Raw genomic sequence first — 13,209 nt, forward strand, 5'->3', positions numbered from 1 at the left:
CGTTCGGCGGGTGTGACAGTCGAGCGATTCCAAATCCTAGGCTAAAGAAATTTGAGAGAGTGACATATCGTTACACGGAAGTCTTGAATGTGACCTCAATGGTCGGAGATACGGTCGACCTGGAATCAGGATAGGAGGCGCAAAAAACCCCCCCAGCAAGAATGCCCGGTTACTAGTACCACAGAACAGCAATATAGGAGAGACTGAAGCAAAAAGTAGGCCACACTGTCTGGCAGCGAGTAATTTGTCGCCTTGCTGGCCAATTCTTTGTTAGACGTCGAGTAGAACAAAAGGGTTGCGTATGCCGGAAGCAGCGTGAATAGGTGGAGCCGCTCACGTGGCCTTGGATGGAATGTAACTTGAACTATGACTGATATTGTTCGTTCTTCATTCTTCGATCTATGTGTTTTTTCATTATATATATCTACGTTGTTATAAGCAATGATCCCTCTACATCAATCACTTAATTTTGTCAGAGCATCCCCACATGGTGTTCCCTGCATCCAGAATGGGTGATGATCATCCCGAGATAAATAATTCTTGTAGCATACTAGGTCTAACACTCTCGACAACTTTTAATCTAAATACTAGATAGAATACATAGAGCTACACTATATATATAATTCAAATTATTCCGTCTCTTATCTAACATACCTGGAAGTAGTTCAACACTGACCCGGTACACCTGGGTAAGCTCCAATAGCGATACAAGCTTCACTTGGCCTGAGGTGTTAAAATGGAACCTACAGGTGTATAGTAGAGCAAAGATAATCTTCCAAGCGCTAGGGATCTTGGGGATGCTTAGTTTTCTTGGCAACGTAGCAACTGGATGATAAACAAGCACCAAAGACTTAGGCACAAAGAGCCATGTACTGCTAGCAGTTCTTGAGGACGACTACAAGAATACTCGTTATCTTGATAGGAAACTATGTACCGAATATAGCTTCCCAATTTTGGCTATTGTTGTGTCTCTTGTCTTCGCATTTCGCATTACCGGCTAGAAGATGAAAGAGGAAAGAGGAAAGAGAGGAAAGAGGATTAAAAGGTCAAAATGCCTCAAAATAGCACATGCCTTAAGAAGCTCAAATGCGGAGGATGGTATTGGAGATGCCAGTTAGAGGGTAGTTGGCCCATAGCTTCTCCTTGTATAAATATTTCTTTTCTTGGATCTTCACCTTCATCATATGGTATGACCCCAAGGAGTGAACAATAAATTTGGCGTCTTTGAACATCCTGTATTATATTATAAAGTCTGAGAACCACATATGATTAGGTTAATATATATATATTCGTTGGACATCATTCTTCCTTCTATTGCCACTAGAAACAGTAGTCAACCAGTAGTTCCTTTTTCCTCCCAACAAGTTAGAGCAATTATTTCATTTGATAGTTTTTGTGTTTACCTAACCTTGAAGGACATTATTCCTTTGTTTGTGGTGACCCATGTAGTAGATATAGCCTACAACCCCGTCATCAGGACATCTTCTACTCCATCCCCAGAAGTTCGGAGCTGACTTCAAAGCATCTACTCCTAAGAGGTGTGGGTGTTTTATAACATGATTTTATGTTAAACAAGACCCAAATCAAATCTCCGCTCCTCCCCAACGCATAAGGGGACACAGCTTGAGGACTACCTGTTTCCTGTTGGATACACCGATGAGAAGAACCGATATCTATGTTCATATCCCTGAATATTAGTAAGATAATCCACGAACCTAAGACTGTATTATCCTCGAGGCCATGTCCAATGTAGGTACACATGCCCCATACTTGGATTGTTAAAGAGCTTGGAAACCTGGAGAGTGGACTAATCTATAGAAATTGATCGACTTAATTTTGCGGGGACGCTGTACCCGTTCTGATCCACAAAAGATGAATGTTGGATGTTTTGCCTTTTAGGCCATCTAGGTGTAGTTGAGGGTAGGTCTAGCATCAAATACTTGACTTGGAAGAGTCAAGTCCTCGTTGCAACTTCATAAGGTTTATGGTACAATTCCCGTGTGCGTCTTAGCGCGACTTGAAGAGTCTAATTTTGCTTGAATTATAGCCAACAGTTGTGTCTCGGCTTATTATCCCCATTCCGCATCGTTTGGTCTATTTATCGCCCATACCGTATACGCTCCGTAGACTGCCCATTATCTCTCTTTCTCTCTCATTGTCTCTTACTAACCTCTCTACTCAATTCCAAACCTTATTGCAGTGGACAGTCTTTTACTATGGAATAGCCCAACCTTCCTGCGCTTATGAGTCTCAATCACACGAATAAGCATTTCGTGATTCAAGCCAACGGGGTATTTTTTGCCTAAGAAACCTCAGCGCCAACCCGTTTGTACTTTGCCAGCGCCACGAGAAAAAAGATGACGACTGTCATTTCAGTTGTATCTGAGAAATATGTGACTTCCTCTGTCGTCCAGTCCATCGCAGCTAGAGGGATCTCAGACGGCGACAGGGTCCAATCTTCCTTGGATGCGACAGCGGGGGTTAGTGTAGAAAAGGGAGAAAAGAGACGCTTCTTTACCCGACCATGGGGAGGACGTCAAATTGGGATGCTCTGTGTGCTGGGGTTCTTTGGACTAGCCCTGACAGCACTTGTCATTGCTCTCCCCGTTTATTTCACCAAGATCTACGGCTTTGCAAAAGACACTGATGACTATTGGAAAATACCTCAACCAAATGAAGACCACAGTTACCACCTCGAGGAGAACCGACCTATGTTCGCCCTCCACAATTTCCCGGACCCGGGGCTCATTCAACACAATGGCACATGGTATGCCTACGGAACCAATCCCAGGAAAAAGAGCCCAGACGGTATCCATGTACCTGTTGCTACATCGACCGATTTTGTCAACTGGACTCTACATGAGGGTTACGACGCGATGCCGACTCTTGGTGCTTGGGAGAAGAAAGTCAACCATTGGGCCCCAGATGCAATACAACGGGCAAGTATACTCATGAGCACCCTCTCATTTAGTCCCTCATATTCACATCGAAATTCTAGGATGATGGTAAATTCGTCATGTATTACTCGGGAGAGGCCAAGAATTACGGCAGCCACCATTGCGTGGGAGTTGCCGTATCAAACAGCACAAGTCCACTAGGCCCTTACATCCCGAAAGACAAGCCACTAGCCTGTCCCCACAAGCATGGCGGTGCCATCGATCCATCACCATTCAGAGACACCGACGGCACGCTGTACGTAGTCTACAAGGGCGACGGAAACAGCATTGGACACGGCGGCAACTGCGGCAATAGCAAGAAGCCAGTTGTATCTGTTCCGATTCTTCTGCAGGAGTTGGAGAGTGATGGCGTCACACCTATCGGAGAGGCAGTACAAATCCTCGATATTGACGATACTGATGGCCCCCTTGTCGAAGCTCCTGATATCATGCTCACCGAGGACGGTACATACTATTTGTTCTTCTCGTCACATTGCTATACCTCACTGGGCTATAATGTGAAATACGCACACTCGAAATCCCTCAAGGGTCCGTACCTCAGGGCTGATCGGCCTTTGCTGCAGACTGGGGATTGGGGTCTCGAGGCGCCTGGTGGTGCGACGGTTTCGACCAATGGGAGAAATATTGTTTTCCATGCCAATTGCGGTCAGTTCCGGTGTATGTGGTCTGCTGCTCTCGATATTCGGTCTAATAACAATACGATTGTTATGTCGACGCTTGTGGTTGACCAACAGTCGGATTCTACAATATCCACGGAACGCTTGTGAGACGAATCGGAAACAGGCAGATTGCTATACCGTTTAGCAACGATTTGCTGTAACTTATTCTTCATATCTTTCATCTTGGACTAGTGTTGCATATAGCGCTCGGCGTTTTGGATTTCCCCATTTTTAGAGTCATTGTTTGATACGTGCATACCAGTTTTTGTTAGAACCCGCTGGTGACCTCAGTTATATATGAGAGTGAGTTTTTAGATTGTCTGATAAAACTTTGCAAATAATATCTGCCGTATGTTGTACATTCCGAGGTATACTTCAACGCTGACTCTCCGCCAATCACAGATGTCCGTGATGACGCCACTGAATAGTGCCTGAGGTATCCACATATTCTCCCCCCGATAGCTTTTGATTTGGGAAGCTTTCTTTCCTGACTCTCACAGATCCTAGGCTTTTATAATGCAATCATTTCGAGGCGCTGCTCGCGCGGCTTCACGCACAATTCAAACCCAGCGATGGCGACAAGGGAACTCCTTCGCGAAGTCCGCAGGACCGCATCGGACTTTATCGGCGCAATGGAAGACCGCACGCCCATTGCATACCGTGTCACCGCGGAAATCAGCAGCACTCGCCGCGGAGTCGAATGAGAGAGCATCCAACCCAGCCATGTCGTTCCCCTGTCTCGACGCCCAAGAAGAAAAGTCAGCGCAGCTCTCTGCTCGGTCGCTAGAATCCGGACCCGAACCTTCATACACAACCGGGCGACACGAGTCATACCACTGTGAACAACCACTTCTGCTGGACTGGGGTGGTGTGCTCACAGAATTTGACGTTGCCTACGAAACATGGGGGCAATTGAACAGCGACAAGAGCAATGCCATCCTCCTGCATACCGGCTTGTCCGCTTCAAGCCACGCCCATAGCACAGCCTCCAACCCAAAGCCCGGCTGGTGGGAGAAGTTTATTGGCCCCGGATTGCCACTGGATACCGATAAATACCATATCATTTGCACTAATGTTCTCGGAGGATGTTACGGCAGCACAGGCCCGTCTTCCCTCGATCCATCCGACGGAAAGCGGTACGCAACCCGCTTCCCGATCCTGACTTTGGACGACATGGTGCGCGCTCAATTCCGGCTTCTTGACGGCCTAGGGATCAAGAAACTGGCTGCCTCTGTCGGATCTAGCATGGGTGGCATGCAGAGTCTCGCCGCCGGCGTCCTCTTCCCAGAGCGGGTCAACAAGATCGTCAGTATCAGTGGTTGCGCCCGCAGCCACCCTTACAGTATAGCGATGCGGCACACGCAGCGTCAAGTGCTGATGATGGATCCCAACTGGGCCCGTGGGTTCTACTACGATGGAATCCCGCCCCACTCTGGTATGAAGCTAGCGCGTGAGATTGCAACCGTGACGTACCGCAGCGGGCCAGAGTGGGAGAAGCGATTTGGTCGCCAGCGTGCAGACCCCAGCAAACAGCCCGCTCTATGTCCTGACTTCCTTATCGAGACGTACCTCGACCATGCTGGTGAGAAGTTTAGCCTCGAGTACGATCCCAACAGTCTTCTTTATGTCTCCAAGGCTATGGACTTGTTCGATCTCGGCCATGCTCATCAGACCGCGACTCTTCAACGCCGTGCGGAGTCTGAGGATCGCATTGCGCACGGCGGTGATGCACGAAATGCCTCGGACCTCGCTTGCAGTTTGACCCTTCCAGACAAGCCCTATGAGGAGCAGCCTGGATCATCTCCCAAGACCCCGTTGGACGAGTCTGTCTCTGCTGAGTCAGTGGATGGTCCTCCCCGGGATCTTGTTGCCGGACTTGCGCCTCTCAAGAATCACCCTGTGCTTGTCATGGGGGTTGCAAGTGACATCCTCTTCCCAGCGTGGCAGCAGCGGGAGATCGCTGAGACACTTCGTGCGGGGGGCAACAAGAATGTTGAACATATCGAGCTTGGTGACGACTTGTCGCTCTTCGGTCATGACACTTTCTTGCTGGATCTGAAGAATATCGGTGGTGCACTGGGCAAGTTCCTGCGCTAGTCGCGTAACTTCTTACGTCCCGAGGCGATGCAAAATAATATAAATAAGTACATTCGTCGATAAGCGTGCGACTTTTGGCATTTAGCAGGCGTTTTACATGTGCGAAATGACATACCTCTTCTCTGTTTATATATGCAGTACAAAGGGATCAATGGATACCCCTAGCCAGTCTACAAGTAGCTATGGTATGAAAAAGGAACAGAAATATTAATGCATTATTTTATTTGATGCTATCAAGATACTATATATATGGTAATGCCACAAAAATAAAAAGAAACTCGCCCTCAGGTTGCTCTCAGTTTTCATCAATGGCTTCCAGCTGTGTACACGGTCCACAGACACGAGGTGTCATGAATGGAGCCGTTGTCAAGCGGATGCCTGCAGAATTGGCTTATATTCGTCTCTAAGACGAACTCATCACAGGGCGAGAAGGAGAAAAGAACCAAATGAGATAAACCACAAAGCCCACGAACCTAGAATGCCAGCACGTCCATAAAAGAACAGAAGAGCAAATGCAAAATCAAGTCCCCGAGCGAAAGTCAAGATATTTGGTAAAAATGTCCCCAATATTTTACAAACTAGGAGGGCCTAGAATGTGTTGTATAAAGACTGAGAAGAAAGATAACGCCAACCAATTTTACGAGCCCATAAGACGAATACCGAAAACAAACCGATTCACAAGACATACCAGGAAACCTCAGAACATCATTGAGAGTCGGATGGTTATTGTCGATTAAAGTCAGTCACCCACTCGAGACATCACCTGAGTGAATGTACACTTATCCCCAGAGCTTGAAGGTGGTCAAAAGTGAAGGAGAAGAGAAGAAGAAAAGTGGCAGAGGGCAAGTAGTTATATTTGGGGGATCAGGGCGGCCGCAGATTCCACAACGGGAAGATACGTTTGTTCATTTGCAAGAAATGCTACTCCGCTGGAGAATACACATGGGCACGCCTCAGCGCATCGGATCATGGGTGGCTCTCTTCAATAGGGGAGAACAAGCAACCGCATCTGATATTCACCTATTCATCGTAGTGATAGGACGATAGGTTCTCAAATGTCTTTCCCAAGAAGGCAGTTGCTTATCGTCTGAAACTTGCTAGAGGGTATGCGGCTAAATCTTGGGATTAGCAGGTGTTGTAGACGCGTGTTGGTAGCCGCATGAAACAAGTGTTGCCCTTTGGCTATTGTCCCCACCAACTCGGCATTGATGTCATCTTGGAAACAGCACGCAGCCATGCCATTTCATCAATGGCTGAAAAAAATACAAAGCTGAGCTTGATATGTGCTCTATTGGGGATATAAAATGGACAAGCAGCAGACGTCGCTTTTAAGTCAAGGGGATTAAAGATTCTTCCGTTCCGGTTGTCAAATTTGGCCCAAATCGTCTGCCGTAGTGGGTCTGGCTACGAAGACGATTATAAGAACCTGGCCTTATCCCCTAGTTGCCCAGCTAGTAGTCATCTAGAATTCACTTCTCCAAGCTTTTTGTAAACAGCATGTTGGCTTAGTTAGTATTGAATCAATTTAACTTCGACCCTTCACAGAATTCGTCCAGACATCCACGCTGACCTGCACTCTCCCGACCTTCTCTAGAGAGAAATACTTCCTTTCATTGTTGAGCTCTTGCTGAGCTCTTTAAAAGAAGAAAAGAAGGATTCGACATGCCTTTATATAGTAACAGGGTGTTATCAGAGAGCGGTGACAACACAGACAATAACTTGAAATTGATACAGTATATCTTGGCCATTGTCTATTAGATCAGTGTTCAAATGGGAATTTGAAAGCAAAGTCGACCTCGTCCAAGACATCTCTTCCGTTATCTCCTACTGCCCTGCCAGTAAACATATATTTCGAGTACTGAGTTTCCCGTTGAGGTTGATAAGTTTGAAGATTCACGCTTGTCATCCCAGCCCACCTCTGAATGTCTTTGCCATCTGGAAGCTGAATTAGAGGATCGAATAACCTGTCACAAATCTACCGACATTTCACGCTGAAGTCGATGTGGGGGGATTATGACGACCCATATCTTGGGCGGTGGTATGATTCCTCCCAAGGTTTCCGCAATCCAGCTATTCCAGTAGATCGCCGGAAACTGAATTCTTTCCATTAAGTCTGGAATATCGTGGCCAAGCATCATGATTCGACAACCTTGCTGGATGAAGGGTTCGAAAAATGTCAGGGAAGGATTTAGGTCCCTGAGAGGATTCAAATATTTGTGGGTATAAAGAAACTGTTCCTTGATTCCGAGAAAATGTACCACCAGGGAGATTTCCGTAGCTGTCCGCCCACCTAACAGTATGTTTGAGAGCTCATGGTAGTGGCTGTTTGTTATAATCAACTCGAATATATAGGCGAGTTTATTGCCGCCATTTCGGGGTATTGATTTCAATTTCATTTCTGCAGTCTGCAGATGGAGGATTCTGTCCAACCTTCTGGGTGTTTTGGAGAGTCGATTACTTTGTAGGTGACTGAAGAAACTTTGAAACCTATATATACATATAACCTGATGTCGTAAGTCGGGGATCTTTGCTCGAGATACAGCGAAGTTAGCCAAGTCCCAGTCTACGCGAGGGACAGCGCTACGAATAGGAGGAGGTGCTAAGGGTCCCTAGTATTCAATACGGCTAACCTTTTCTAAATTGAGGTATTATATGATCTAAAATCGAGTAGGCATTAGCGATTATGTTGCCTGAAGTTATTTAAATTCTGTATCGGCCGGAAAACGTTAAGAGAGAGTAGGCACGAGTTGGCCGAGTGGTTGCGGGCTTTCACAGAAGTCTTTGTCAGTTACGAGATGCATAGAAACCTCAGAAAACATACTTATATGCGACGATAAGCTTAAGAATACCCATCCGAGCATCGGCCTGAATTGCTCGGGCCACCGAGGATTCTTGCAATAAAGTATGTGTTGATCCTTGCAAAGGAACGAGAGAGATATCCTGGAGTGTACAGCGGGCGATAGCCACATAATGTCTGTGCCTGTGTCAGATCATTTTGCTTTGGCTATGTTGACACACTTACAGAGGCTCCCCTGTTGGAGAAAATAACTGCCAATCAACATAAAATTCGTAACTCAAGTCCGCCAAAATCCCGGAGGGACTCGGGTCCACATCGACGATTTGCCTGATTGACATCGCTGGTAGAACTAAACGCGAGTGAGCCATCGAAGAGCACGGGTTGAAGATCATGCATATCTCCGGCACGTTCTTAAAGGGTTTGTCCTAGAGTATCTCCTACCTCACTCACGACCCTCCAAAGTCTCATTCAAAGGCACATTCCGGCATGTTTTTTGATGTTGGAAAGTATCGAGGATCTTAGCAAGGGTTCTCAGGTACTCTGATGAGCTCTGAAGACGACGAACAATACGTGCTTCTATCTCTAAGGTGACTCTCGTGGAATTTTCCAATAACTTCCCACGTAGCAGATGGTCAAAAAGTATAATCTTGACTTTGTATCGTCAGCTTTCGGGATCCAGTAGTAGGAAATATCTTACCCTCTTTTAACATGTGCCGAGGATTCTTCCAAGTTACACCCTCCGGCCACCATGCTGGTTCTACAACACCAGAGTAGTTCAATTCTAGCTCAAATAGCCTAATCCAGCTATATGCCAAATCTCCACAAATGTCGGAGGTGAATTTGTTGAGCCAGTCTTTGTAAGATGTGGCTGGAGAGCTCTCGTTTGGGGAGGGTTGAGGCACTGCCGTTTCAGCAAGGTCTTGCTGAGACTGGCTATATGCGACGGAGACATAATCCTCATGAAGGTGGTGATTATGTGGCAACATCTGGCAGTTTATCTTGTCTGTATTAGGAAGCGTTTTCAAAGAGCGAGAACTGAAAATGAAACTTCCGTAAACGAGTACTTATAACTTGCGATTTCGATTGCTCGATTTGACCCTCTCGCGATGGAGACAGTACTGTTGCTTCTAGTCTCTAAGACATTTGCGTGGTCGGACCAAGCTAGGACGACCGAGAAATCGCGGCCTGAAGTGCTGCCACCTTGCGCTCCAGTTCCTTCAGGCGACGGTTATTCACTTGGTCCTCCCGCTGCAGTTGTGTCAGTTCATTACGAAGATTACCGTTATCATTTGCTTCTGACAAGTTTTTGGTTGCATCAGGTAAACAGTTATGGCGAACACCCATGGTAATCCAGGGATTAGCTAGCACAGAGGAACCGCAGCTGACGTCGTCAATGTGTCGATGCTGACGGCGCAGGTGTTCTCAGAAGTTTTTCCGTCTCGTAAATCCGTTCCCAGAACTGCGATTGCAGTCCTCCTGGAGACACAAAATCGGGGCTATCGCGTTGGTGTATTTTTGTGGACCTCACGCTGATGGCGTAAGAGACCACTGGGGGATGTGAAGCCTTGTATCATGTTGCAGCCAGGCTCATTGAACACGTAAGGACGGTCATGTTTATCCATATGTTTACTACAGAAAATCGAAGTTAGCATCAGAAATTTGTCAGACAGCGATAGAATGATATCCTGGGAACAGTGCGGGTGCGTCGACTGGACGTGCTCTGACGCTTGCCGTTCATATTACTTCCTGTTCACTGAGCCATCACTAATCACTTACTCAGTAGATATTCAATATAGTTAGTTATCTATTGAGCATCTAGTCGACGCTTAGCCTATACCTAAAGGGGCGCTTTGCCCCACAGTTCTGTTTATATTCTAACCTAACGTTTTAATAGACCTCAGTTTTCACCATGCCCGTGTTTTTTAAGGTGCTCGATCCTCCAATCTCTTTCTCCTCTCAAAATATAACGAACTAGGGCACGATAACACAAAAATGGAGGGCTTAGGCCGTCTGCCAAGCACCTCCGTGGAAAAAAAGCGTTCCGCTCTTATCAGACACTAAGATCTGTGCTTAAGTCGTGAAGTACAAATTGCAGCCATATCCCCTTCTTTCTTATTTCAACCTAGAGCACAAATTTTCTTATCCTTTACTTTAATCTCCACTTCCATTTATTCGTTCTGGCGTTTTTTCGGGATACTTTCAGCCATAGGTCAAAAGACCTTCTTTACTCAATAAGATGAGGCCGCCAAGCAATTAGCAAAGAGCAGCTATGTTTTTAGCGCTCATGTGGAGTAGGTTACTGTCAGATTTAGACATTATGCATGGATCCTTAGGCGTACACGGAAGCGATCGTGCACGGTTAGAGTAGAAGGTCGTACGATCTAATCATAAATCCACAATTTTAGAGGACTGATTATCCACGATAGAGCAGGGGCCAGAAGTATTAGACAAAAAGGTTGAACAGTGGCAGGTCAACGCAGTATGGTCAGGTAGGCCTAGAAGCTCTGGTCATGAATATGAAAGATGTCACACTTGTTTCATTAAACTATAGAAAGCAGGCAGTATTTATAACGAGAGGTACATAGCAGAATGTAACAGGAAAAGCTGATGAAAACCCGAAATAATCAAGGAGAAATACAGAGTGTTCTACCACTTATTACGCCTAGCTACGACAGGAGAAGATCAACCAACGCAGGAGCATTTAACGAGATGACTAAGCATGAGGAAAGAAGGAGAGACGCAGGAAGAAGATCTGAATACACAAAGGGAGACAAAGGTAGTCAGCATAGATAGATGCCCTATGGACAAGGCATCAATCCTGTAGATCGTCACATTCACTTAAAGCATGTACATAGTATCAAGGCTTCTATCTCCTTCCATGTTATTCGTAGTAGCACCTTCAGCGAGAAGCTTCGCCTTCTTCATGTTTCTGCGCCTAAGCATAAACCAGCTTGCCGTATAAAGAAACGCAGCAATGCACGTTAAACCAGCGGAGACTGCATTGCCCTGGACATACCGAGGCTTTTGTGTGCTAGGGTATAGCTGTGATGATACCATTGAAGATATATCGGCCATCGTAAATACTATGGGCATCGCAATCGCACGCTTGGAATCAGGGGCAAAGGTATTGGTCGCCCAAGTAACAGCAAGCGTGGAAATTGGATAGAGGCCTAGATGAGGGATTAGATATAGGCTAACCCGTGATCAAACATGTCTGGCGATTGCTTACCAACTACGAGAATAAACATTCCTGCGTATCCTGCACCGGGACTTGCTGTTCCCACACAAATCAAGTAGCCGACTGCAACCGGAACACAGCAGCCGATGATAAATATGCTTCGTCGTTTGAGCTGATCAGAGAAGTAGACCTGGATCACAAGAGAGATGGCACCAAAGATATAGACTGGGATGGTGAGGTAGTTAGCCTGAAGGGAGGTATATCTAATCAATCAGTCAGTGTGTTGCGCGAGTTTCCTGTGTATCCTGGGTAGGTGGTTACCCGAGGCCATTGATGATAGAAGGCAGGAAAACATTGAAGCCGTTGATTGCGACGGATGAAGTGAAGAAGGCCGTGCCCAGGAGATAGACAAAGGGATCCATCAGTGATTCCTTAGCCCACTTCCACTCAAATTTTGATCCACCCCGAAGTAAGTAGTCTCTCTTCTTCTTCTGACGCATGGTTTCTTTCTCTTCTTCGGTCAGATACCATGCCGTTTCAGCTGATTTTGGGATAAAGATCCACCCGATTCCACCGATGAAGATGGTAACGCAGAACTCGACGATGAATAGCCATCTCCAAGCGGCAAGGCCTCTTTTGGTCCCCATAGTCTGAATAGCATAGGCAAAAAGACCACCAAAAGCGCCAGAAATGCACTGGGCGAGGTTTGTCGTCATGATACGTTTCCCTGCCTCTTCTGGGGGGTAAATGGTGGAATAAAGAAAGGCAAATCCAGGAGACAAGCCACTTTCACAGGCACATAGAATCATACGGACGGCGATGGCCTGACCATATGTGTGGATAAAGGCGGTTCCGAGGGTACAGATACTCCACAGTAGAAATGCAGTGCCCAGTGCCTTCCTAGCTCCAAAGCGTCGAACAGCTAGGGTCCAAGGGAGCTCGCCCGCGAAACTACAAAAGCTGGACAGAGTTTGAATGTTATTGAATTGGTTGCCCACGAGGCCCAAGTCTCTAGAAAATCCGAAGACCACTGCATTTCCGATCTAGTCAACAGTTAGAGGTGAGGTGATTCTCTCGACGCCAAGAGATATGCGTACATTGTTTCGGTCCAAGGCGGAAAGAATGATAAATATAAGGGAGGCAGGTACGAGATATTTGTCGAATTTCCTTCGAGCGGAAGCCTCTTTCTCTGGATCAAGGTAAATAGACGACCCGGTTTCGGTGGACTGAGTCTCGATTCCGACCTCGGTGTCAACAACTGCGGTCTTTGTGTCTTCTGCTTTTCTCTCAAAGTCCATCGAGGTGGCTTTGACTAGGGACAGCTCTGCGGTAAAGTGGTATCAAAAATGCTCAAACTAGTTGCGGCCCGAAGAAAAAGATCATCGTTAACGTCGTCGAGTCGCCAGGCTATATACTTCATCCCCGGATACCTCACCAGCTTGACAGCGACGCGCAGAAGGCAATGCTTGTCGAATGGCCTCTATAATTGTCAAGATAAGACCTTGATCTTGATCTACTATC

The 13,209-nt window shown here is 46.5% G+C and overlaps 4 protein-coding genes across 4 annotated transcripts; 2 read left to right on the forward strand and 2 right to left on the reverse strand.

Moving 5' to 3' along the window:
• Positions 1-2,357: 2,357 nt before the first annotated feature.
• On the forward strand, positions 2,358-3,724 carry N7447_002673 (glycoside hydrolase family 43 protein; the record flags this gene model as incomplete). Its single annotated transcript, XM_057226948.1, has 2 exons — positions 2,358-2,939; positions 2,999-3,724. The coding sequence occupies 2 exons, from the start codon at positions 2,358-2,360 to the stop codon at positions 3,722-3,724; spliced, it is 1,308 nt and encodes a 435-aa protein (XP_057090964.1).
• Positions 3,725-4,132: 408 nt separating this feature from the next.
• N7447_002674 (homoserine O-acetyltransferase family protein) lies at positions 4,133-5,713 on the forward strand (the record flags this gene model as incomplete). The annotated part of the gene is made up of 1 exon (XM_057226949.1): positions 4,133-5,713. The coding sequence occupies one exon, from the start codon at positions 4,133-4,135 to the stop codon at positions 5,711-5,713; it is 1,581 nt and encodes a 526-aa protein (XP_057090965.1).
• Positions 5,714-9,671: 3,958 nt separating this feature from the next.
• N7447_002675 (uncharacterized protein) lies at positions 9,672-9,854 on the reverse strand (the record flags this gene model as incomplete). Its single annotated transcript, XM_057226950.1, has 1 exon — positions 9,672-9,854. One exon carries the CDS (start codon positions 9,852-9,854, stop codon positions 9,672-9,674), a length of 183 nt encoding a protein of 60 aa, XP_057090966.1.
• A 1,494-nt stretch (positions 9,855-11,348) lies between these two features.
• On the reverse strand, positions 11,349-12,986 carry N7447_002676 (high-affinity nicotinic acid transporter-like protein; the record flags this gene model as incomplete). Its single annotated transcript, XM_057226951.1, has 4 exons — positions 11,349-11,680; positions 11,740-11,951; positions 12,010-12,731; positions 12,786-12,986. 4 exons carry the CDS (start codon positions 12,984-12,986, stop codon positions 11,349-11,351), a joined length of 1,467 nt encoding a protein of 488 aa, XP_057090967.1.
• Between the last annotated feature and the right edge of the window lie 223 nt (positions 12,987-13,209).

Source organism: Penicillium robsamsonii (assembly GCF_028829455.1).
Source record: "Penicillium robsamsonii strain IBT 29466 chromosome Unknown utg000001l_segment0_segment0, whole genome shotgun sequence".
Taxonomy (NCBI): Eukaryota; Fungi; Ascomycota; class Eurotiomycetes; order Eurotiales; family Aspergillaceae; genus Penicillium; species Penicillium robsamsonii.